General features: G+C 45.9%; 2 protein-coding genes across 3 annotated transcripts in view; both read right to left on the bottom strand.

Annotated features, from left to right (window-relative positions):
* Positions 1-586, bottom strand: part of Guca1anb (GUCA1A neighbor) — a 66280-nt gene extending 65694 nt beyond the window's left edge. Inside the window, exon 1 of the mRNA XM_048805314.1 lies at positions 460-586. Within this exon, the coding sequence (XP_048661271.1) occupies positions 460-492 (33 nt within the window). The 5' untranslated portion in view covers positions 493-586. The remainder of the gene's footprint in view (positions 1-459) is intronic.
* Taf8 (TATA-box binding protein associated factor 8) lies at positions 80-24732 on the bottom strand. 2 transcript variants are annotated; one of them, XR_007348455.1, is made up of 9 exons: positions 24599-24732; positions 23679-23835; positions 22439-22537; positions 22044-22106; positions 20736-20860; positions 18728-18875; positions 16990-17132; positions 460-586; positions 80-282 (listed from the first exon to the last, which is right to left on the bottom strand). XR_007348455.1 is itself a non-coding variant. In XM_015487726.2 (9 exons), the coding sequence occupies exons 1-9, from the start codon at positions 24641-24643 to the stop codon at positions 9148-9150; spliced, it is 933 nt and encodes a 310-aa protein (XP_015343212.1). In that variant the 5' UTR covers positions 24644-24731; the 3' UTR covers positions 6987-9147. The 2 variants fall into 2 exon arrangements, 1 of the variants encoding a protein (XP_015343212.1); XM_015487726.2 differs by lacking the exons at positions 80-282; positions 460-586 and adding exons at positions 6987-9160; positions 9428-9567 and having other exon boundaries at positions 24599-24731.
* Positions 24733-25624: the final 892 nt, after the last annotated feature.

Genomic DNA, 25624 nt, shown 5'->3' with positions numbered 1-25624 from the left:
AACCACCTAAGGGTCCATCACTGGGGACTGATGAATGTAGGTGGCGCCCTACTGTGCACGCAGCATTATGTAGCCAAGAAACAGAGAAAAGTTCTTTATTATTCACATGGAAGGCGCACTGAGAAGCGTGCCAGAGGGCAGCACGGGGAGTTTCTACAACGGCTGCCATGGTGTATAAAGGGAGAAAATATATACAAGCATTTGTATTTGATGCACAGAGAATACATGAAGGTCGTATTGATGGCAACACACCAGGAGCCTCCAAAGACAAGGGCTGAGAGTCTGGGAAACAGGAGGAGTGAGAGCCTTAGCTACCCCATATATCTTTTTCTGTCTTTTAAATTTTACACTTAAACATTTTTTATCTATTCAAAATTAAATAACTTTTTAACAAAGGAAAAAATTTGCCATAAAATGGAGATGAAGGTAAGTCCTAAGCACCAAGATGAAGAAAGATACCTTGAATTTGTTTCCAGGGGTGAGAGGGTCCATGGCAAATCTTTACCCTTGGGCCAGCTGCCCCCCACTTGCAGCTGGGCACTGTCAGTTGAGGGTCAGAGAATTAAAATCTTGTTTCGGTACGAGCCTGAGTAAAACAGAAGAAGGATAAACCTGCTATCAGTGGCTGGGGAAAAATTCACGAATGAATGCATACCAAAGCCCAAAAAGAAAGATTAGAATCTGGGGCCCCAGGGCTTTTTCACCACAGCATACTATGACAAGGACCTCTTGTACCCACAAAGCTCCTACTAAGAGCCTCTGAGGATCCACTGCCTGAGCATGCGCAGGCTCTGGGTTCAATCCCCAGCACCACCAAAACCAGAAAACAAAAACAAAAGTCTCTGGAAACCATCTGGAGGGAGTGTTGGGTGGAGGTGCTCCAAGGCTAGACCAGGTGACCTCCACAGGAAAGACCAACCAGAGGAAGGTGCAGAAAGGCCCACCAGCTCCAGCGACCCCTTTCCTGGCCAGCCTTGATTTAGAGCTGACTGAAAGGTCCCCTCCTCACCCCCACGTAGCCAGGGTACAATCTGAGGGTCAACGCACTTGGGGAAAGCTCTGCCAGCCTTATAAGGGAGAAGGCTGGTTATAGCCATCAAACCAGCCTCAAAAGAGAAGATGTTACAAGAGGGACACAGGAGTCTCAGGGGCTGGGCAGTACCAATGGCTGAGTCCTCCAAGGCTGGCTCAGGTCGTGCCCCACCTGCCCTGCCCTCCCACCTCCCCTCTCCTTACCTTTACTGCATCCTCATTTGCTAACCCCACCCCATTTGGATCTCAGCACAGGCTTCAGGCCTCAGTCCTGAAGGCCAACCCTCTGACAGCTCTTCTCCTTTGTCTTGGTCAGCAGAGTTAAACAGGTTCCTGTGCCTGTGTGTTTATCCGTCTCCCTGACTACACTGCTGACTCCCAGGGAAAGGGAGCCATCAGGTAACCCTGGGTTTGTGTCTCCTCCCTCTCCCTTGATTCAGGGCTCAGGCTCTGTCGAGCAGCTGTGCTCAGCTGGCCAGCTCCCTTGGGGCCAGGAACAAGCTCCCCCCAGTTTCAGGGTGGCTAGCTGCCCCCCTGCTGAAGGGGGTTTGGCAAATGCCAAACTATGTGCCAAACTAACTGTAAGAGAAACAGCATCTGCCCTCCCCCCTCCTTCTCCCCTTGGGAGCCAGAATGCTCCCAAGTCCGCTCCTGTCACTCTCTTGCTACCCATCTCCCTCTAAATAACATCCAAAGCCATTTGCCAGGCACAAGAGGCTTTACCTGGCCTGGCCCCAGTTCCCTACCCCCCACCTCCTTCTGCTCCAGGCAGGTGGCCTTGCGGTCTGGTAGCAAGCACCTTCCTTCCTCAGACCCAATGCCTTGCTGTGTTTTCCCCCGGGAATGCTTCCCCTGAGGCTGGCCCCATCTAGGCTCTGCTGGTCTAAAAATCACAAACCCTGCAGCAACTAGCTCTTTCTATTGCTCCCACTGTAAGTCAATCTCTCCTTTTCTGGCACCTCCAGAGTCACCCCTTGCTCTACCCCGGGGCTGGCTGCTTATAGGGCCTGAAACAATGGAGCCATGCCCTCTGGCCAGAGAGCAGGCCACACTGGACAGGGGGACAAGAGGGTGAGGCAGGGTTGCTGTGAGCTGCCTGAGCTCCTGGACCCAAACCTTGGATCTGCACATGTGTCTCCAAGGGTTCTGGGAACTACACTCTCCCTCTGCAGGCTCCCAGCCCAGGGTCTACACAAAGCCTGTACCTTGCCCTCACCTTTGGAGGTAACCCTTTTATTAAACCTTCCTCAAATCACCCAACCCAGGCAGTCTCTTTCCTTTCAGGTCACCATCTGGCAACACATGTCTGTTGTGAGCTGTCCCCCACTAGACCACAAGTTCAGGAAAGACAGGGACCCTTTACACTCTCTGAGGCACCTCAGCCTCTGTGTCACCACTGGCACATGGTGGCAGCTCACCAGGTGTATGTTAAATGAGTGTCTGGAGAAAGGGAGGATCAATCTGATCTGGAGAGAGATTGGGGGGCTGGAGGACAGGCTCCAATGCAACCCGAGCTCAAATGCAACCTGGGCAACAGTGAGAAGGGGCTTCTCCCAAGGCGGGAACCCTGCTATGTCATGCTTAGCACTTCTCGGCAACCTCGGATGGCTCTGGGTTTGTTTTCTTTGAATGTCTTCCCATTGGAATGAATTCCCCATAGGCAAAGGCCACATCTTTCTTGCTCACCACGGTATCCTAAGAGTTGGAACAGTGCCTGGCATACACAGAAGACGCTAGATCCACGTTTGTTGAATAAGCTAGAGGAAAACGAGTTCTCCAAAAGAAATAACGAACTGGCCGAGGACCTCAACAGCCTGATTGGGTGGTTTGGACATGGGAGAGGACAACAGAGGAGGACCTACAGGTCCTACTGCAGGGGAGCGAGCAAATTAGGGCTTGTAGAAAGATGGGGCTGAGGGGACCCAGACTGATGACCATTAGGGAGGTGGCTGCTGTGACATTTGGGCAAGGCAACATGAGATCGGTGAGGAAGAAGGGGGCAGAATTTCATCATTGTCTGGCTATGAATGAATAAGATGACCCTGCAGTGTTTTGCTCATTCTATGCACTGGGAACTGAGGCCTCACTGCCAGGCCTGCGGTCCTGGCAAGGGAGTGGCCGGTGTCATCCTGTTTCTAACCTGTCTGAAATGGGAAAGCTGCGGAATGGAAGTGGCTGGGGGGAAAGGTTAAGTAAAATCAAATCTGACCACGTTGTATTGAAAGTGTGACCAGAGACATAATAAAATAAATAAGTGTGTGACCACAGAGATCTGTACAGAGAAAGCTACAGGCCGCTGTACCCTGAGGCCTCCTAGGTGGTGGTGGCCGCAGGGGGAGGAGCATAAGAAGCATCTCCTTGTGAGCAGAGATGGGGTGTTTGGGACCCTGAAGAGTTAGGCAAGCTGGAAGAAGAAGCCAGCAAATAAAAGGAGGGCAGGCAGGCCAAGAGGTAGAACAAGGAAGGGTGGACAGTGTCCTGGAAGCCAAAAGAACAACCTTGAAGAAGGGAGAAGCAGCCAATGCTGTCACACGTCAGAGGAAGGCGCTGGTTGGACCTGAGGGCCCCATCCTGGTGGGGCGTCTGACTGCTGGCCTCTGGGACTGGCTGCAAGAGCTGGCAGTGCCAAGTCAGTGTTTGTGAAGAGCCTGCTGCCTGTCCCAGCAAGGCCTTCCTGGCATCTGCCCCAAACCTCTTTTTCAGCAGATTGCCAACTGTCTCACAAATCCATTCTTTCTTCTCCCCGTGGTGGCAGGGCTCCCAAATTTTACCTAGATGTAGAGCCACTCAGCTAAAGATCACATTTCCTCATTTCCCTTACAGCTAGGTGGGACCCTGGGACAGGGACAGGGCATTTCTAGGTCTTGCTCTTAGCAGAAGGCGAAAGTTCTCCTTCACATACACTTCATCTCGTCTCCCTCTTCCTGAGACTGGAAGACGGAGGTGGAGAGGGGTAGCTCCTCCCAAACCCTGAGGACGTGAGCAGCACCCAGGTGATGGAGGAGCCCAGAGGCGCAGGAGCCTGGACACCACCAGATCCTGGCGCCAGCCTGCACCTTCCAGACAGCGTACATCTCTGTCTCAAGACGCTCTACATGGGGACTTCTGTTAGGGCAGCCTAACTCATGGGAACACACCATTTAAACTGGTACAAAGGCCATCTTGGATCAGATGGGCAGTTGCTCAGTTCATCTCTGCTAGGGGCCCCAAGGGACAGTGAGAGAGGCCATTGGCATTTCCCTTGATGAGATCCTCCACACACCAGGCCATCTTAATCACCTGCTACACAGCCATCATTCATAAATGGGTCCAAACCTTTCAGGAAGGGATCTGTCCCCTCATTGACACAGCCTAGAAAGGAGTAAGAGCAGTCCGTGGCGCGCAGCTGCAGCCTGCCTCCCTGACCTTTAATGGGGCCCACGTCCAGCTCCTTTTCTCCTCCCACCAGGTCAATCAGTGCCTGGGTGCGTGATGGGGTTGCCATGCACACAGAAATGCTCCATGCATCAGAGGGACAGAATCACAAACACTGCAGTGGGATAGCATCAAAGGTAAAGACCATGAACCTGGAGCTGAAGGCCCAGGTGCGACTACAGCCATGCTACTCAGCAGCCAAGTTACTGACCCCGATGGGCCTCCACATCCTCAGCTGTAGAGGGTTACAGTACAAGCCTGAGTTTTTAAGCCAGGTGCATGGCATGTCTATAATCCCACTGGCTCAGGATGCCGAGGCAGAAGTTTTGCATGTTTGAGGCCAGGCTTAGCAACTTAGACCCTGTCTAAAAATAAAATTAAAAAGGGCTGGAGATGCAGTGCAGTGGTTGCAGTCCCCTGGGTTCAATCTGTCCCCAGTACTACCAAAAGAAAAGAAAGAAAATCTTCAGGACCCAGGGCTCCATGAAGAGTTTCTAGACTCAACACCAAAAATACCATTCTTTCAACTTCAGTACAATTATAAATTTTCATTCTGCCAAAGACTATGAAAAAGATGAAAAGATAAGATATAGGGTGAGAGAAATTACAAACAACATATCCAACAAAGTTCTTGTATACAGACTATATAAAGAAATCTCAAAACAATCCAATTAGAAAATGGGCAGCCAGGTATAGCGGTGCATGTAGTCCCAGCTACTCCAGAGGCTGAGGTGTGAAGATAGCAAGCCCAGGAGTCTGAGGCCAGCCAGGGCAACACGGTGAGATCCCATGTCAAAAAAAAAGGAAAGAAAAGAAAAAATAGGCAAAACTCCCACACATTTCACCAAACGACAGACAGCAAATAAGTACAACAAAGGTGTTCAACATTAGCCTTTAGGAAAATGCAAATTAAAGTCACAATGTATTGCTACACATCTATCAGAATGGCTATAATAAAAAAATAAAGATAGGCCAAGCATGGTGGCACACGCCTGTAATTCCAGCAGCTCAGGAGGCTGAGGCAGAAGGATCGTGAGTTCAAAGCCAGCCTCAGCAAAAGCAAGGCACTAAGCAACTCAGTGAGACTGTCTCAAAATACAAAATAGGGCTGGGGATGTGGCTCAGTGGCCAAGTGCCCCTGAATTCAGTCCCCGCCCCCAAACCAAAAATAAAGATAACACCAGATTCTGGTGAGGATGTGGACAAATTAGATCACTCTTACATTGCTGGTGGGAATGGTACAGACACTGTAGAAAAATTGTTATTGTAGTTATTATAGGACCTAGTTATTATAGGACCCAGGAATTGCATTCTTGGATATTTATTGCAGAGAAAAGAACAGTTATGTTTATACATATACCACACACAAGTGTTTTAGCAGTTTTATTCATAAAAGCTCCAAGCTGGAAACAACCCAAAGGTCTCACGATGCATGAAGGTGAAACCAGGTGCCTGGGATGCTACCAGCAATGAAAGGAAACAAACCATTGATACAACCTAGAAGGTTCTCAAGTGAATTACATTGAATGAAAAAAGCCAACCTCCAAAGGTTACACCTTCTGATCCCAGTTAAATGCTACTGTTTCAATGACAGAGGTGGAGGAGAGTAGCAGTTGCTAGGAGTTGGTGATGGGGAAGAGAGATGGCTATGGTTATAGAGAGCATGAGGGAGAACTGTGGGGACTTGTTGTTCTGTCTTGGGATGGTTACATGAATCTATGTGTGACAAAACCACACACACATAAATCTGAATGAGCCCTGTAGACTGTACCAGAGTCAATGTTCTGTGTGTGTGTTTGGTGCTGGGGACTGAACCCAGGGGCGCTCTACCACTGAACTACATCCCCAGTCCTTTTTGAGACATGGCCTAAGCTGCTCAGGCTGGCCTCAAACTTGTGATCCTCCTGCCTCAGCTTCCTGAGCAGCTGGGATTACAGGTGTGCACCACTGTGCCAGGCCAATATCCTGGTTCTGATATCGTACTAGATATGAGTCACCACCACTGCAGGAAACTGGGTGAGGTGAGAGGCACATAAGACCTCTTTCTTATGTACTACTCTTCAATATCCAGTGACTATTTCAAAAGTAAAATTTAAAGAAAAATCTGTCAGAGATGCACACTGACCCACATTTACAGATTAAATGACACAGATCTGGTATTTGCTTTAAAAGATACTCCAAGGAGCTGGGGTATGGCTCAGTGGTAGGGCCCATGCTTAGTATGCATGAGGCCTTGGGTTTGACCCCCAGTCCCAAACAAAAAACAAAACAAAATGGAAAAGCAAAAAAAAATAAATAAATAAATACTATAGGAAGAAAGGATAAAGAGGAAAAAGTGGAAGAAATAGATGACACAAAGTATTGATGCTGGGTGAAGACTATCTAGGGGTTCTCATACTTTCTAATTTTGTTTTTGAAAATTTCCAACATAAAAGTTCCCAGGGGTACGTGGTACAACAGAAGGGCTAAACCTAGTTATAAAGCTGGTAGCCTATGTGTTGTTGTAACTTCTGAGCACAAATCAAACTCAAAATGTATGGTTCTGTTTCTTTACAAAGCTTTATTATGAATTTTTATTATGGGTCTTTCATAAATCACACTCTTAATTTATCTCTGTTTACTACCTTCTCCCTTCTAGAGGTCCCACAGAATCATTAAAAAATGGAAATCTATAAATACACATTGTGGATTATGCAGTTTCTACCCAGCGACAGCAGCAGGGCCGGCGTCTAAGTGGTCTGTTCCTCTCCCAGCGGTTCCTCTGGAACAGTCACAGCACTGCAGCCTCTGGAATCTCAAGGGCAGAATCAGCCCCCTTTTCCAATCCCCACCTTGTCCCTTAGCACAATGGCATTTAACAGGTGTTTGTTTTGGACAGTGAGGGTGACTGCGGAACTGCAGAAATGCTGACTGGGGTGACTGCTCCAGAAGGCAGGGCGAAAGGTAAGCTGGGTCAGTCCTAGCCTGACCTGGGGATTGTATTACAACTCACTAGGCCAAATGCCAAGGGCGATCAGACTCCCACAGGGGAGGGGGTTTGCACATAAGCTCAGGCTAACTGCTTTCAGCCAAGAGCTTGAGGTCTCTACAAACCTGACAAATTCCTATCTGGTCCAGAGTCGAGGAATCTTGATTTTTTTCACTATCATATCCTCTTCAGTTCCTGACAAGCGTCTGTCTCCTTCCAGGCAAAGGGACAGAATGCCCTAGGGAACACTGAGTTTAGAGGACAAAGTCTCCACCAAACTGTCAAGTTACTCAGGTTTCCAAATTCACCAAAGGAATAGAAAATTCAGGGATGACTGGAGGCTAGGGGCACGACTCAGTGGTAGGACACTTGCCTGGCATGCGCAAGGGCCTAGGTCCAGCCCCAGACTATGAAGAGGAAAAATAAAATAAAATAAAAGATTGTGGAAGCTGAGTGGCCACAGAAGTCAAGTCGTGGACCTCAGAACTCTAACCTGGGGAGCGTCGTGCCCATCTTGTGTTCGCTTTCGGGCATCCCTGGCATTTCTCTAAATTGCATTTGGTTTTACAATCTCCCTTACAAGACCAGCCAAAGGATATCAACTTGCCTGGCATCTTCTTTAAAAACTTATTTTCTGCTTCATCAAGGATGAAGTCTTCTCTCCCAGGAAGCAGAGGGTGAGCAGATTCCGCCTGGCTCCTTGGAGAACACCTCTGCATAGGCTGCAGGCTCCTCCCAGCCTGCTTCTGCCAGCGCCCTCTGGTCCATGCCAGTCTTCTAGTCTCAGCCACCTCTCTCAGCTTGTGGAATACAAGGCCAAGCCAGGCCTCAAAATCCCACCTGCTACATCCTTTTCCTATTGTTTAGAATCTATGGCTCCTTGATTAAGTCACAGTGCGACATATCCCACACTCCAGGCTCTTGTCAGGGAAGACTTTTTTCCCAGGAGGGGATAGGTCTTGGGCAGTTCTCCAAGCATACATTCCACAGAGGGACAATAAATGGCAAATCTCTCAGGATGGCCCTGCTTTGGGGAACTCTATCAATTGCTGGCCAGAGCATCAGCACTGCCCTGATGTGTCATTGTCCTGCACATTAACATATCTGCTCACAGCTCCTGACTTCTGCCAGCCCCATGTCAAAGCTGTGATGTGTGGTCCTCCTGCTTCCGTCATTATAAGGGAGTAGAGTACAAAGTTACTTTCCATCAGCTCGGAGAGCATGAGCAACCCAAGTGAGGAGGGAAATAAGAATGAGGTTCTGGGTTGACGAATTGGTGCCATAATTGTTCATGAGTCAAAAAAAAAAAAAAAAAAAAAAGAAGAAGCCAGATATCCTGAAATATACACAGGGCAAGGAGTCCTCCCGGCAGTGAGCAAAGCAGCAAAGGACCCTTTCTTTTCCTGCCAATTTCCCTGTTCTTCCAGGTTGCAAAGGAATCAAATCCTGTGATGATAAATGAAGTGACCAGCTGCTGCCACACACTAGCAGGTAGCAGTATGGCCCTTTGGATTAAGAAAGTCTCATTATTACTATTGTTTTGTCCTCAACCAAACATCCGGTGAAAACAGATAATCTGAATATAAGGTCTGCTATTAAAATCATGCCCCATCACATCCTGCAGCTGCAGTTTGGTCACAAGGAGGTCACTCTCTCTTCTGTCCTCCAGAGGCTTTTTCTTGCCCAGGAGAGTGGAATCCGCATCTCTGTACAAGCCAGGCTTCTTTCTCAGCTCACGAGAGGGACCTAGAAAGAAGAAGAAGCAGGGAGCCTGCTTGGTGGGGCCCTTCCTACTGTCCTACAGAAACCAGCACCAGGGCTGTGAGGGGCGGTCACCGGGCTGCAGGACACTCAAGCACTATGGAATGAGAAGTGCACGTGGGAGTAAGGAGAGGCAAAGGGAAAATATTTCCTCTCACCAGGGTGGTGTTAAACCCACTGGGAGCCTCCTTCCCGCCAAGAAACAGAAAAGCTGGCTGAGGCAGACTCTCTGCACCTGGGTCTCCAACTCACTTCTTCCTGCGGATCTTGGGTTTCTTCACGGGTCGCAGATAGGGGTTATCGATGACATTCTCCTCCCCATTCCGGCTGCCCGACAAGGAGGGGTTCTGCTGCAGGACAGAAGTGTTCTCCTTCTCGGCTCCAGAATCATCCTTTGAGCAAAAGCCGAAATAAAGCAAAACACCAACGGCATGAGGAAAGAGACTGTGCCCGTCACAAGAACTACCATTGCGTCTCTTTTGACTGGGAAACAAGAAGGCCGAGAGCTGCTTTCTTTCCAATGTTCCTATCTCTGCCCCAGGTGCACCTGAGGCCCAGGCAGTGGCTGGCTCTGCCAGGAGAAAAGACTGTCAGCTTTGACCCAGTGGAGCACACAGTGGATCCAGAACCCCTTGAGAGGCGGGGACATGAGTTAGGGAGAATGGAGGCCTGGGAGAGGCAGGGAGTTGTAGCTACAATTTCAAAGCTTCAGGGAAGGAGCCCAACCCAGTGGGGAGATAAAGAAAAGGGAGTTCACCCTGGATGCCTTGCAGGACTGGGAGACATAGGCCACAGGCAACAGGGTATTTCCTAGGCCAGAACCAAAAGAAATCATAACAGATTTTTCCCTAAAGTAATTTCTGGAATTTACAACATGGTATCAACAACCATATCCCAGCATAGCTGAAACCTCTCTGGTCCTGAGGGTTCCCAAGGCAAAGCTCAGAGCCTGCAGGTACCATTATGTGTACCTCATCAATAAGGTCTGTGACCTGTGACTCATAGTTTTTCCTTTAACAAAAATGTTATTAATACTCTTTTTTTTGCAGTACCAAAGATCAAACCCAGTGCCTCACACATGCTAGAAAATTGTTCTATCACTGAACTACATTCCCATTCCTTTTTCTTTTTTTTTCCCCCATCCCTTTTTACTTTATTTTGAGACTGGGTCTGGCTAAGTTGCCCAGGTTGGCCTTGAATTTCTATATTCCTGATTCCGCTTCTTGAGTATAAAGCAGTTTTTTTTTTTTTTAACATTTATTTTTTAGTTATAGGTGAACACAATATCTTTATTTTATTTCTATGTGGTGCTGAGGATCAAACACAGTGGCTCACACATGCTAGGCGAGTGCTCTACCTCTGATCTACAACCTCAGTCCTAAAGCAGTTTTTATTGTTTATTTTTTGAGGAAAATGTTTAGTCCACATACATTCAGTACGATTCCAGTTAAATATTTTTTAAATCACAATTGTGTACATGTAGGAAAAAAGGTGATAACCTGAAATTTTAAAAACTGTCCTGGGAGTAAGGGTGATTGCTCTCCTTTTCTAATTTATACTCTTCTCTGTTTTGCATGTTTTTAAAAGTGAGGCTGCAGGGGCAGAGGGGAAAATCATACCAAAAATTTGACCTAGAAGGACAGAAGTGTTCTCCTTCTGGAGGGACCAGAAGCTGGTTGGGTGGCGCCCCCTGGTGACACATCAAGGGTTTCATAAGAAGAAGAAATCACAGAGATTCTTTTTCTGCAATTGGAGGCTGAAGCCCTCACCAACCTCAACCAGGAGAGGAATGCCATCAAAACAGACAGCAGAGTAGAGCACAGTGACCAGATAGCACAAAATTAACAGATGGTTCTCAAGGGACAGATGACCCAGGGTGTGGTCACCAGTCTTCAGCTTACTGGGCCTGGAGAAATTGGATGGTTTCTAGGTTCTACTGTACACCCTAAACCATGGATTGTCCCGAGGGAGCCAGTTCCCTGTAGGGCCCACATGCTTGCCCTCTCCACTGTTCAATCAAGTGGGACCACAAGGCAACCTGGACCTATTCTGGACTTTCTGAAGACCCTCTTCAAAGAGAGTATCTCAAGATCAACCTAGCTCTTGACAGACCTGATGCCAGACACAAGATCTGCCTACAGCCAGGTCTACTGTAGACATGAAGCTCCCAGCCTGACTTTTCTTTCTTTCTTTCTTTCTTTTTTTTTGAGGGGGGCTGATATTGGGGATTGAACTCAGGGGCACTTGACCATTGAGCCACATCCCCATCCCTATTCTGTATTTTATTTAGAGACAGGGTCTCACCGAGTTGCTTAGCACCTCACTTTTGCTGAGGTTGGCTTTGAATTTATGATCCTCCTGCCTCAGCCGTCCAAGCTGCTGGGATTACAGGTGTGTGCCACGGCGCCCAGCTCTGAAATTCTTGATGGCTTGACTGAGTGGCATCTGCCCTCATCCTATCATTTCTTTACCATCAACATCCTATCCCCAAAGTTATTGGAAGGTCACTTCACTGTGCCTTAAGTGTGTTCTAACACAGGAGATGACACAGCCAACGGTGCTGAAAAGCTACCCCTGGGACCATGCTGGAGGGTAATGAAGGTCCCTCCATTTTCCTCCTTATGTCCCACAAGAGCAGGATGACAGCTCTATGTCTTCCACATACAGCTGATGGAAGTAATCACCTTATTGTCCCTTTCAGGGACAGGCAGCCTCAAGATGGGGAAAAATAGGGGTAGTGGATCCAAGTAAAACATCCAACTGACCCAGAGAGTTCTAAAAGCATGGGAGCAGAAGGGTCTGTCAGAATCTCCTTGAACCTGCAAAGGTCAGACACAGGCAAAGGCCTGCGAGCTCTCAGGACCCCCTGCTCTGGGGTGACTGTTTCCAGTCTCATGATTGTCAATACCACTCCCATGCCAACAACTCCAAGCCCACCTCCAGCCCTCACCTCGCTCTGACCTCCAGATCCTACAGCCACCTCCATACAGGTGCTGGTCAGCATCGCATGCTCAATGTGCCTAACGTTCCCTCACCAAACAGCTCTCTGTGTTCTCTGCCCTTCCAAGCGTTCAAGCCATGCTTGTTTCTTTTTGTTCTCTGACATCCTCTGTCCAGTGTGTTAGGAATCCTCTAGGATTCAGACCTTCAGATCAGGCAGAATCTGACCACTTCCGCCACCTCTGCTGTGACCCCTGACACACTGCACCAGCTTCTAAGGGCTCCTCCTCTTGCGTCCACACCCTTCAGGGCAATCAGAGTGATGCTTTCAGAAGTTCAAAAACGTCTCTCCTCTATATCCTCCCATGACCCCCACCCCTCCCAGCAACTGATGAGGCCCATCTGATCCAATTCTCCTTCAATCTGCCTCAGCCACTGTTTCTCAGGCCCTCTGCACCGGCCACACCCTCTGCCAGGCACTCTTCTCCAGATATCCACAAGGCTCACTCCCTCACCTTCTCCAAGCCTCTGCACAGATACAGCCTTCTCGGTGATCTACCTAAGCACCCCATTTAAAACTGAAATCTATATCCTCACCCTGGATCTTCCCCTACTGTATTTCGTCCAAGGCACTTTCATCTTTAATATGCTACTTAATGACTTAATTACATATTATGTTTATTTTTGTTCTTCCACTGCTAAACACAGGCTCCTAAAAGAGGTTTTGTCTGTTTTGTTCATTGCTTTATCTCAAGGAGCAGAAGAATACCTGGCATGTACTAGGTACAAAGTAAACATTTGTTGAGTGCATGACTGGTTCAAAGTTTCATACAAAAGTTTAGACATGTGGATTGCCTGCACAAGGCAACAAGTTCAAATGTATGAGAGGAAAAAAAACATGTACTATTTTAAAATGAACAGCTCTGCTGGGCATGGTGGTGCACACCTGTTATCCAAGCAGCTAGGGAGGCTGAGACAGAAGGATTGCAAGTTCAAAGCCAGCCTCAGCAATGGCAAGGCACTAAGCAACTCAGTGAGACCCTGTCTCTAAATAAAATACAAAAAATAGGGCTGGTAATGTGGCTCAGGGGTTGAGTACCCCTGAGTTCAATCCCCAGAAGCCCCCCAAAACAAAAAACAAAAATGAACAGCTTCTTTATGTTCAAGTACATGGAAAAACCAGAACTAGATTAAACAAAGTAATTACTCCTTATCAATAGTCCTGCAAATGCACTGTCTTCAACAGATAAAAGAATAATTTAAAACACCAGTTATTTAATTTGCTTTAACAATATCAGTGAATGCTAGAGACAGAAAATCACCTAAATGTCCATAGTGGACTCATTACATTATTACATCCATAAATGAAGCTGCGAGGAATGAAGGAGCTCTTTATACACAGATACGGAATGATCACCAAGATACATACAGCCACAAAGGGAAAAAAACAATGGGAAGACCATTTGTGATCTGCTGTGTGTGTTTAAAACAATTTTTTAAAAAATGTATTTTAGTTGTCAATGGATCTTTTATTTTATTCATTTATTTATATATGGTGCTGAGGATCGAACCCAGGGCCTCACACATGCCAGGCAAGTGCTCTACCACTGAGCCACTACTCCAGCCCTATTTAAAACAATTTTAAACACCCAATGTCTCTAGAAGGATACACGAGAGATTGGAGAGACAGATGCTTTGTTGGGAGGGACAGAATGAGAGGAAGGAATGTCACTTTACATCTTTTTTGTTCGTTCTGAATTTTGAAACATATTATTATATTTCCCAATCCAACAAAATAAGAATAAATGCCTACATATAAACTGTTGCTAGAATCTTAAGTCTCCAAGTCTCTATTTTACTTTGTACAGAAGAGTTTGGGGCTGTATAACCTAAAACCACAGAGGAGAGAAGGATGTGTGCTGTGAGCCACCATGTGCCAGGCACCTGACATACATTAGCTCACTTTATCTCAGGCTCTCATCCCCTTGAGGTTGGTGTTCCCATTCTGATGTGCACTTGTAAAGACACAGACTCAGGTATCCGTTAACACAATTAAAGTCACACATCTGGCAAGTAGCACAGCCTGGATATGAAGCCATGACAGTCTGCCCCAGGGTCACATCTTTCTCTTCTTTGCTGTCTATACTCCTAGCTCAGCCTCTTTGCAGCCTGGGGTCCTCAGGCAGCCTCGGTTCCCTTACCACAGGGACCTCACATCATGTCACAACCTGTGTTAGGCAACACATCTGTGAGCCCTTTAACTATATTGTACTTACAAATGTCTGGTGGTATTTGCTTAGCTTAGAAGACTCCTTCTCATAAGGTGAGTACAAAACAGAAGTATAAAATAACAAGTTCCACTGCTTTAAAGCCACGGGCTTCCAGCCTAATTCTGAAAGGGATCAGTCAACATTGAAGGAACATGTATGTTCAAGCAAGGATGATCTTCAGCAAAGATCAGCGAGCACATCTCACTTGCAAACTGAAGTTGCTCCTGCCGTCTGGTGCCTCCTAGCTTAGAGTACAGGAGGGGCCTTCAGTCTAACTATGTCCCCTAAGGCTCCAGACGGGAATTTTAAAGGATAGCTGAACATAGTAGTCTGAACAGAAGGACCCTGGGAGCCTTGAATGCGTTACTGCCTCCAGCAGCTCTAGGATTCTGCTTTTTATTTTTCATTTTAAAACAGGGTCTCACTAAGTTGCTTAAGGCCTTGCTAAGTTGTTTTGGCCTTGAACTTGCAATCGTTCTCCTGTTTCAGCCTCCTGAGTCACTGGGATTATAGGCATGTGTCACCTTACCTGGCCAGGAATTGGTTTTTAGTTTTATTTAACTTTAATTAATTTACAGAGCTACATATGGCTAGTGGCTACAGTAATGGACAGTATAAGTCTATATTCATTGACTCCAAGTTCTCTCCTGTTCTCTGTGAATTAATTCCAGGGCCTTACTCTCACTCTTACTGAAACTGCTCTTATCAGAGTCAAAAACTACATTCACTGCAAACTGTGTACTTATTCTGTTTTTCTGTAAGCCTAACACTGTTCTTAACATCTATTAATTTACAAATACGTGTATCTACTTATGTACCCTTATAATTAATGGAGGAACCTTTAAAAGTTACAATAAAGTGATCAAGGCAAAAAAAAAAAAAAACAACTACATTCACATTGCCAAATCCAATGGTCAAATTTGCAGTCCTGTTACTGTAACTGCAGCTCAGGAAGCAGCTGATGGCTCTTTACTCCCTGAAATCTTCCCTTCCCTTGGCCTCCAGGACCTGTCCTCTCCTGCTTCTCCTCTCACCTCTCTGGCTCAGCCGTCTCAGTCTCCATGGCTGCTTCCTCCTCATCATGACCACTAAATACGTGACAGCCCCACGGCCTGGTCAACGCACCTCTTCTCTTCTTTGCAGTGGTGGGGACTGAACCCAGGACCTCATGCATGCTAGGCAAGCACTCTGCCACCGAGCTAAACCCAGCCCTTTTTATTTGTATTATGGGACAGGGTCTCACTAAGTTGCTGAGGCTGTCCTCAACTTGCAACCCTCCTGCATCAGCCTCCCAAGTTGCGGGGGTTACAGGTGTGTGCCACTGCACCCAGCTCCTTTTCTTTCTAGTCCTCACTTGCTTCCTAAGAAAGCTCATTTACTATCTTGGTTTTGAGTCCACCTACGTGACTACCAAATTGACATCTCTAGCCATAACTGTTCCTCAGACTCCAACATTTGGACTCAACTCTCTACCTGACATCATCAAGTTCATGTCTAATAAGGATCTCAAGCTTAACACATCTGCACCTGAGCACCTGACTGCCACCCATACAGCACGCAGCATCAGTCTCCCCTATCTGGCTGCAGACAACTTCCTACTTCCTGTCATTCAGGCAAAAATCTTGGAGCCACCTTTCACTTTCTCTCTCCCCTCAACATCTCACATCTGTTCTACCAGTTGGTGCTGCTCTGTAAAGAATCTAGAATTTGACCAAATGATCTCCTGGTGGTTTCATTGCTTTTGCTCCTACCGCCATACCTCAGCTTATTGCTACAGCCTTCCAGCAGCTCTCTGGCTTCCGCTCTGCCCTCTGTAGTCTACTCTCAACACTCCAACCTGACTGATTCTGTTAACAATCCTCCATGAGATCCCGACCTTCCTCTACTCATTATCTCCCTGGCTCCCATCTTACTGAGTAAAAGCAAAAATGTTTAATAAAATGTTTAAGACCCTGTAAGTCTGAGTCTCCCATGAGCTCTCCGACCTCATCCACTGCCTCTCCCTCGTCCACTCCACTCTGGCATCCTTGCTGCTCAACTCAACAGCTAGGCTTCCACCTCAGGGCCTTTATCATCTACTGGTCTCACTGCCTGAAAAACTCTACCCCCAGATGGGAGCAGGCATTGATCTCTTTAGGTCTTTACTCAAATATCAGTTTAATTTTTTTGGTTCTTTTTAGTTATATACATGACAGTAGAGTCCATTTTGATAAAGTTATACATGCATGGAATAGCTCTTATTCTAATTAGGGGCCCAGTCTAGTGGACACACATGATGGTGGGATTCACTGTGGTGTAGCAGATATCAAATTCTAATCCTGTACTCCCTCATCTTCATCTTCACTTCCTATTTTTCCTTAGCTCCATGAAGTTTGTCTGTATTTCTTCCTTCTAATTCCCCAGCACCTGGACCTAAGCCTGGCCTGGCAGGTGCTCATTCAGTATTTGTTGAATGAATGAGTGAATCCCCAGGACATGGATATGTCTCTCAAGTTGGAGATCAGGTTACATCTGGATCATCATGGACCTATCCCAGGGTGACAGGCCAAGGGCTGGATGGGCCAGTTGGGGGGAACTCTGAGGCAGGCAGAAGACAGGACCCACCGTGCTGATGTGGAGAGCGAGGTTCTCTGTGTCTATCTGCTCATCCTGCTCCGAGGAATCTGTCTCCTCCATTTGTTGCATCTCCAGCTCAGATGGAAGAAGAGCTGTCAGGTAGGGGATGGTGAAAGGTCTGGCAGCAATCACTGGGGAAGTGGAAGAAAGCATGATTCCACTGACAGGGAGTCCCTGCAGCCTTCCCGGAGCCTTACAGCAAAACAACGGGCAGCACCCACAGATAACACTGGTTCATGTGCTCCAAACACGTACAGAACGGGCCCAGCGATGCCCTGTGGCTTTACATGTGCCATCTTTAATCCTTGTTCCCACTGGTACATAAGCACAACTATCACCCCATTTGACAGATGTGGAACCCAACGCACAGACAGGTTGACTTTCTTAAGCACAGAAAATAGCAGAGTGGGATCCCAACTTAGGCAATCCCAACTTGAGAGCCAATTTTTAACAAGGAAAACTGAAATCAGACGGAACTGGGGCTATCAGCAGAATCTCAATTGCATTGGCTTTGTGATCTTATACCCAAGGTCAGTTAACCCCTCGAAGCCACATTTCTACAGCAGGAACACTGATCTTTTCAGCCTGAAGGACCTAAGAACTCCAAGGGTGAGTATTTCCCTGGATCTAAAAGACACTTATGGTGAGTGGGAATTTCTATCCTTCCAAAAAGCAATGAGGATGAAAGAAAGAAATTGATCTAAAAACAATACTAATAGGCTGGGGATATAGCTCAGTTGGTAAAGTGCTTGCCTCGCATGCACAAGGGCCTATGGAAGAACGTGATTATCAGGAGCTACTAAAAAATTATTATTATTATTATTTTTTTTTTAACTTTTTTTTTTTTTTTAATATTTATTTTTTAGTTATCGGCGGGCACAACATCTTTGTTTGTATGTGGTGCTGAGGATCGAACCTGGGCCGCACGCATGCCAGGCGAGCGCGCTACCGCTTGAGCCACATCCCCAGCCCTAAAAAATTATTTTTACTGTGGATCAGAAATAGATCAGGCAGCCATAAGGAACTAGGATTCAATGCTACCTAGTAGCCCATGACCTTGAGTTAGCTACTTATTGCTGTTCTTTATAAGTCTGTGGATCCTACAAAGGTGGTGATAATAACAGTTCCTAACCTATAGGTTCATGAGATTGAATGGGATGATGTATAGGAAATCATCAGAAATGTCTGGCACTTGGTAATGTCAGCTGCTATTATTCCAGAGCTGGGCACCTAGTAGGCATTCGGTGGTAAGGGCCTATTGAATCAATCTCCCTGTTTATTTTTGTATAAACTGAAGCCTCCTGTAGAGATGAGGAACTTATTCAAAAAGGCCAAATAGTGCAGAGACACAAGGTTAAATGAGATGGAACCTGGGGAAGGGTGTTGTGCCAGGCAACTGCACCAGATGCCGGTGCTCCTTCTACTTCTTGGGCTGCCACTTCTCCCCTGAGTCTCTGTGAGTCCTAGGGCTCAGCCACCCTTGTGGAAACCTAAACTCAATGTACCTTGAGCAAATAATCCCACAAAGGCATTTCTGTTTTGAAGTTATCAGATAGAGACAGGCTCTTAAGACTGGAGAAAAGGAGCCAGGAATCTGAAGAATAAGCTCCCATCAGAGAGAAAGACAAAAGCTTATTCATTTCTCCTCACCAAGCCAATAGAAAAGAAAGATGGCGTGATTATCTCAAATGACAAAGACAGAGTCCACAGAGGAAGCAACTCTTACATGGGAATGTGCTGACGTCATCTTTGAAGAGACTCTGGGTCTCGCCTGTCTTGGCCATGAACCGTGTGAGTGCCCGCTCCACATCACGCCTCTGGGATGCAGCCTTCTCCCGCAGGACCTGGTAGTCCGACACAGGCTTACGGTAGGTCTACAAGAGAACAGCAAAGACACCGGGTAAGCTGAGGTGTGCTTCTGCTCTGATGGGTCCCTGACTTGCTGTTGCTAGGTCCTTCCACCCCTCAAAATGACCCACTATCATTATTTACTGTAGAGATCTCCAGAGCACAATGAAGAGACAGAAAGATGATGGTATAACCTCATAAATATTTATATGTATTCTTAAAAATTAAGAAACGTGCACCCACTTGAATCAAAGTGTGAAATATGATATATCAAGAACTATGTAATGTTTTGAACAGCCAACAATAAAAAATTAAAAAAAAAAAAAAAAAAAAAGAAACGTGCAAATGTTTACAATAGAGCTGACTCCGGCTTTCATTCAGTGCCATGACAGCTGGTCTCAAGTGTAAGAGACACAACCTTAAGGAAGAATGGGAGTCCCCCGGGGAGCTGTGACAGGGGCCTTCAGTTCCATCAGTGTAATATGACATCCTGCATTATATGAGTGGCTGCCATGTGGACTTGCAGATTGTACTATCCTGTTTTCTTAAATTCACCCTCTCAAAATGGACACATTGCTCCAAAAGATTCCCTTAAGAAAAACAGGCTGAAGACGTTATTCTGAGTGCTGCAAATGAACAAGAAAATGACAGATGCCACTCCTTCTGATTATGAGCTTGCTGGCAATCACTATGGAAAATAAGTGAGATCTAATCTGAATAAGAAGTTATCCAAAACATGGCAAAAGAGACATTTTAACAATGACATGAAAGTATGAACTCTTCATGATATAGAGACAAGGCTTTTAAAGGAGGCAATCAGAAACATTTCCACATGTCACTATTAATTCAAGTGTGTCACCTCTATAGTTCCCATATCCATACTTAAGCAGACACAGAATTCTCTGACTAAAATCTTCCCAAAATTAAAATGAATTATTTAATTAATTATTTATTTAGGTACTTGGTACTGAACTTAAGGGAAGCTTTACCACTGAGCTACATCCCTAGACTTTTTTAAATTTTAAAAATTTTTTTTGGGGGGGTGCTGGGCATTGAACTCAGGGGCACTCAACCACTGAGCCACATACCCAGCCCTATTTAGTATTTAATTTACATATAGGGTCTCACTGAGTTGCTTAGGGCCTCACTTGCTGAGGCTGGCTTTAAACTTGTGCTCCTGCCTCAGCTCAATCCTGAGCTGCTGGGATTACAGGCGTGCACCACCGTGCCTGGCTTGTTTTTATTTTTTGAGACAGGGTCTCACTAAGTTGTTGAGGCTAGACTTGAACTTGTAATCTTCCTGCCTCAGTCTCCCAAGTCACTGGGACTACCACTGTATCCTGCAAGATTATCTATTAATGTGAATTATTTTTGTACAACATTACATTATAATATTTATGAAAATAAACAGGCACTTATTAGAATATATACATAATATTTTCACCATCAATGACACACTATAAGAGTTAAAAAATGTTATGGGTTGAATTGTGTACTCATAAAGAACATTTTAGACATATTGAACTTACAAAAAACCCCACAAAATTACCTATAAACTCACCAAAAATGGATCATGACATTTTGTAGAATATCCTTCTAGTTTATTTCTATGTGATTAAGTACTTTCAAATGTTTTGGTGGAACAGGCAAATTCTAGCTTCAATCTTTATTAGTTACACTTTTGGAGGCAAACCTGAGAACATTTTTTCTCACTTGTCATATTGCTTCTCAATGGGGAAAGATATTGTGAGTTCTGAACTGCTCTTTTACCAGAATTCCAGTCAATTTACTGAATTCCAGTCAGACAGACAATAGGAATTGATAGAGTCCACTGCTCCTGGATGCTACTTTAGAGTCACCGTCCCCAGTATGGCATCATCACTCACCGGAGTTTTGATGTAGGTGTGGGGATCGGGGAACTCAGGAAAATGGCTGGGGATGTGTGGCGGGTGGGGTCGGTTCTGCCCTGCAGTGAGGGCCTTGGGGGTCACTGGCTGATTGGTCACTGGAGCTGCAACAGAATCACAACTAATTAGTCCTCCTACTGAGGCCCTGGTTTCTATAGATTATGGTCACTGTCCAAACTCCTTTTTTCACTGGACCACAATTTTCAAAACAGCAGGCACTTTGTATTTCTATCAATAAAAAGCCTCTGATGGTTTAAGGACCTGAGAAGGTCACCCCCACAATGTTCAGGATTGCTAGATGACCTTGGTTGACATTTCCATCTATAACAATCTGCCCTCAGTCTTTTAGGTAGATAGATTGGTGTCTAGGACCAAAGTAGGTACCTTAAAGAGCATGCTGAAGAATGAAGGAAGTTAGATGGGTTGCTAACTCTTTTTTCAGAGAATCTAGGGTGGCTGGGGGGCATAGCTCAGTGGTAGGGTAAGTGCTTAACATGCAGGAAGCCTTAGGTTCAATCCCCAGCAAACACACACACACAAATTGTTCAGGGACCCTAAATAACAAAGATGTACACTCAGCTGGAGAAAGTTAGTATATGTTTAAGTGATTGCTAAGGGGATTGGAAATGGCACCTTCCGCTGCTATGCTGTGAGAGGAGTTCTTTAAAAGATGCCAATGTGAAAAAGTGACTTTAAAGGAAAAAAATCCAGTGAATTCTTCCCAAGTCCTACAATCCCAAACTAGTTGCTCCCTGTTCAGTTCATGGCACCCAGTTTTATCTAAGGCTGAGTCACTAAATATTTTGTTTAAAGAGCCACATAGTAAATATGTTAGATTTTGTGACCATACAGTCTCTGTACACAACTAAACTCTATCATAATAGCACAAAAGCAATCACAGATAATAAATCAATGTGGCTGAATTTCAATAAAACTTTATTTACAAAAACAGGCAGCAGGCTGCATTTGGCCCATAGGCCATGGTTTACCAACTCTCAATCTAAGGAAGAACAACAACTTTCATGTTTTTCAAGCAGCATCATTCACTCTTCTGCACCTAAAGCACAAGAACTGTAGTAATATCTCAGAGATAGCTTTGCTTTTTGGCAAATAAACTTCACATCCTAATCCTATAAACCAAGAAATAGATTGGAAGTAGCCCTAAAGATTGGAAGGGAGCCTGCAACAAGGAAACAGCTACCAATCTGACCCCTGACCTAGTCAACTAATTCATTCCGCAAGCATTAACTGAGCACTTACTGAGTATTTCAGTTCAAAGTCACTTACGGGCAGTGATGACCATCCTCTGAGACCGTTTTGCATAAGCAGGGAGAGTGTCCACATTGAAACCTAAGAGACAAGAAAACAAATCACTGCCCAGTCAACTGAACTTTGAACGGGAAGAGGGTAATAGTGTGGAAAATGACTTTAACTCCCACTCAAACCAATGTACTGTCCTTCACAAGAAGCTACAGTGGAATCCCCCAACAGGGAGTTAGGTGGTCTCTTAGACCAGTTCACAGAAACCCTCTCTTTACATCTCTCTTGTGGTAAAAGCACATCAAGAGAACTATGAGGGAATCCAGACCACTCAGCTGACATGGGTGCCTCCTAAGGACTTACCCCTCTCTCATGACCTCAACTAAGTTGCATGGAAGAATTTGAAACTGGGGTGTACTTACCCATTTCAACCAGAGTGACCACAATATCTGACAGCGTAGGCTGGGTCCTGGCTGTGTGCTCACAGTAAGACTTGGCACTCCTCCCAATTTCTGAAATGTCTATGAGAGGATAGAAGGCATGAGGTCTTATTCTCAGTTCCTCAAAAAGTTAAATATAGAATCACCATGTGAAGCAGCAATTCCACTTCTAGGTCTATACCCAAATGAATTGAAAGCAGGGACTCAGAGATACTTACATATCCATGTTTATAACAGCACTGTTCACAACAGCCAAGTGGTGGAGAGAAATTATTCTCCACTGACAAAATAATGGATAAATTGTGGGACATACATAGAATAGAATATTATTCAACCTTCAAAAGAAATTAAATTTATATATGTTCAACATGAATGAACTCTGAAAACATGCTAAATGAAATAATTCAGACACAAAAAGGCAAATATTTTAAGATTCCACTTATATGAGATGCCTAGAAAAAGCAAATTTATATAGAAAGAAAGTAGATTAGAAGAAAAGAGAAATGGGGTGTTATTGTTTATGGGTAGAGTTTCTGTTTGAAATGATGAAAACTTCTGGAAATGGATAGTATTGATGGTTGTACAATATGATGAATGTAATTAATGCCAATGAATTGTACACTTAAAAATGATTAAAACAAGCCAGACATAGTGGTATATGCCTATAATCCAAACTATTTGGGAAGCTGAGGCACATTCAAGGCCAGCTTCAGCAACATAGTAAGACCATGTCTCAAATAAAAAGGGCTGGAGTGATAGAGTGCCCCTAGATTTAATCCTAGGAACATATATACACCCCCTCAGAGAGAAAGAGAGAGAGAGAGAGAGAGAGAGAGAGAGAGAGAGAGAAAAGAAAGAAAGAAAGAGGGATGGAGGCAGGGATAGAAAGAGAAATAACAATAATAAGAGAATAATCAAGAGCTTACAATTTTCCTATCTCAGAATGTTTTACATATAAATCTCACTTATACTCACAATTCCATGAGGTACAATTTATTATTCCATTTCACAAATGAGGAAACTGAGGTCTGGGAGGTTTAGTGACTTGCCTAAGTTATTAAGAGACAGAATAATGACTTACACCCAAGCCTATCTGATTCTGAAGCCTGTAAGTCACTTCATTCCCCCACTTTTGCCTTAAGTCCTAACACCATTGCAATATAGGGCATAGATCTGATGTTGGGGTTGACCAGAAGGCAGCCTAGTGTTTCCTGGTACTCACAGCTTTGCAGCATTTCTGTCAATGTTTCCACAGATGCTTTTTCAGCACTCTCAAACCCTGCTTCTGTGAGCAAGGAGCTCACAACCACTTGCAGGGTTCTCCTCCGGGCCAGATGATAGTTATCTGCAGGGTTAGTGGACTGTTTACTTCCTGATCTCTGTGAAATTGGCAGGAGAGCGGGGAAAGACTTTCAACCATAGGACAAGGATACAATCACATAGTTCATACATCATCAATGGCAAGCCAAAGTTCTTTTGCTAAATACTTAGCAAGGCTTAATATTTAGAATTATAAATCTTGACCAACTAAGTAATACTTTAGCACCCAGGGTGCTCTAAATAAGAGATAACCTTTCTTCCAACCTAAAACGTTCCAATAGGAAAAACAGCTTTTTCCTCCCACTTTCTGTGTTAAGAGATTATCAGAAAATATAGCTGAAGAAACAAGTATGAAGAGATTGAATAAATCTACTTCCTCCAAAAGAAATAATCTCTCTCTTGTTCCATTTCTATACTATTTCATTAGCAAGGAAAAATAAAACAATAACATAAAGCTGAAGACATCAGGGCAAAGGATAATCGCACAGAAATGTAGAGAAGCTAAATATTTTGAAACGAAATCCTTCCCAACTTTAGATGGCCAATAAGAAGGTGAAAACGGCTTCTTTGGACCAATCAGAAGGTGTTCCGGGTTCCCACCCACCCAACAGAGGACGGGCCAATCAAGACGCAGATCCACCAACTTAGGAGGCCGTCGCCAAGTCCTAAGGCGGGGGGGAGACGTTCGGCCTGAAACACCCTCCTCCACTCAGAGCTCCCGGTGGGGCTGGATTTCTGGGCATGAGCGTGTTGCCCAGGCCAGGGTAAAGTTACAGAATGCCCAAACTCTCTGGGCTTCAGCCCTGCGCCTCCTTCCCTTACCGTTCCGGAGCTGCCGGCCCCGGCTGCGGCCGCCGTGTCGGCCATCTTGCTCTGGCGTCGTGTGCGCGAGCGCGGGGCGGGATGGGACTTGTAGTCACGGGGCGGGGAGTCGGCGAGGGGCGGGGCGGCGCGCGCCCCCCAGGTTTTCGGAAGCCCAGCGGGACTGGGGGTGAGGAGGGTCGATGACTCTGAGTTACGCGAACTTTTGTGAGAGAATTATTCTTGAGGCCTTCGGTGAGCTAGGGAATAGGCCAGGAAAACGCACTTTGGGTTTTACTGATTAAAAATAAATTATTTTAATGTGAATCGTTTCTCATAAAGAGCATAATCCTGGGAGGACCCCTGGAAGTCGCCTGCATTCGCAGAGGTTTCCAAATTTATCAGGTTAGCAACACCTGGTTGGGCCATCCCAGTCCCAGTGCCTTCACCCTGGGAGAAGGTCTTGTTATTCAAGCTCCCCAGATGGTTTTCCTGAGCCGGTAATTTTGGGCAACCCTAGAGCGTCCCACCGCATGAATTTGTCCTCATGGCCCCGCAGCCACCAAGGCCCACTTGGAAGTAGAGCCTAAGGGCCACCTAGTCCGGGTCTTCCACTACATCTCGCTGCGCTCTCGCTCTATTCATCCGCTAGTGATTGCGAGGCGAGCAGAGAAACCTTGTCCCTTTCCCGCCTCGTTTCCAGGGCGTTGGGTCCACGCGTCTGCTGGTGGTTTTGTCACTCGCCTGTCAGCCCCTGTGCACTGGGGGTTCTTCGAAGGAAGGGACCTCGAAGCACCTTACTCGTCCCCGCAGGGGAAAATAAGATCACAGTGTTGTCACGGTGCTTGGCGTGCAGAAAGAGTTAAGAAATCACGCCTGCTGTTGTTGTTTACTTCCTGGATAGCGCACGCCGGAGTTGCGAACCCCAAGAAGGCAGCTGCTGAATCTGCCTGCGCCCGCCCTGCTGCCCACACCTGAGCTGTGGTCGGCCCGTCCCCTAATTCAGGGCACTTGGGGCGGGGTCTGCAGGTCGCGGGTGGCGGGGCT

This window comes from Marmota marmota, unplaced genomic scaffold (genome assembly GCF_001458135.2).
Source record: "Marmota marmota marmota unplaced genomic scaffold, marMar, whole genome shotgun sequence".
Lineage (NCBI taxonomy): Eukaryota > Metazoa > Chordata > Mammalia > Rodentia > Sciuridae > Marmota > Marmota marmota.
Note: the sequence above shows the minus strand (reverse complement) of the source record. Positions and strands in the feature narration are given on the sequence as shown.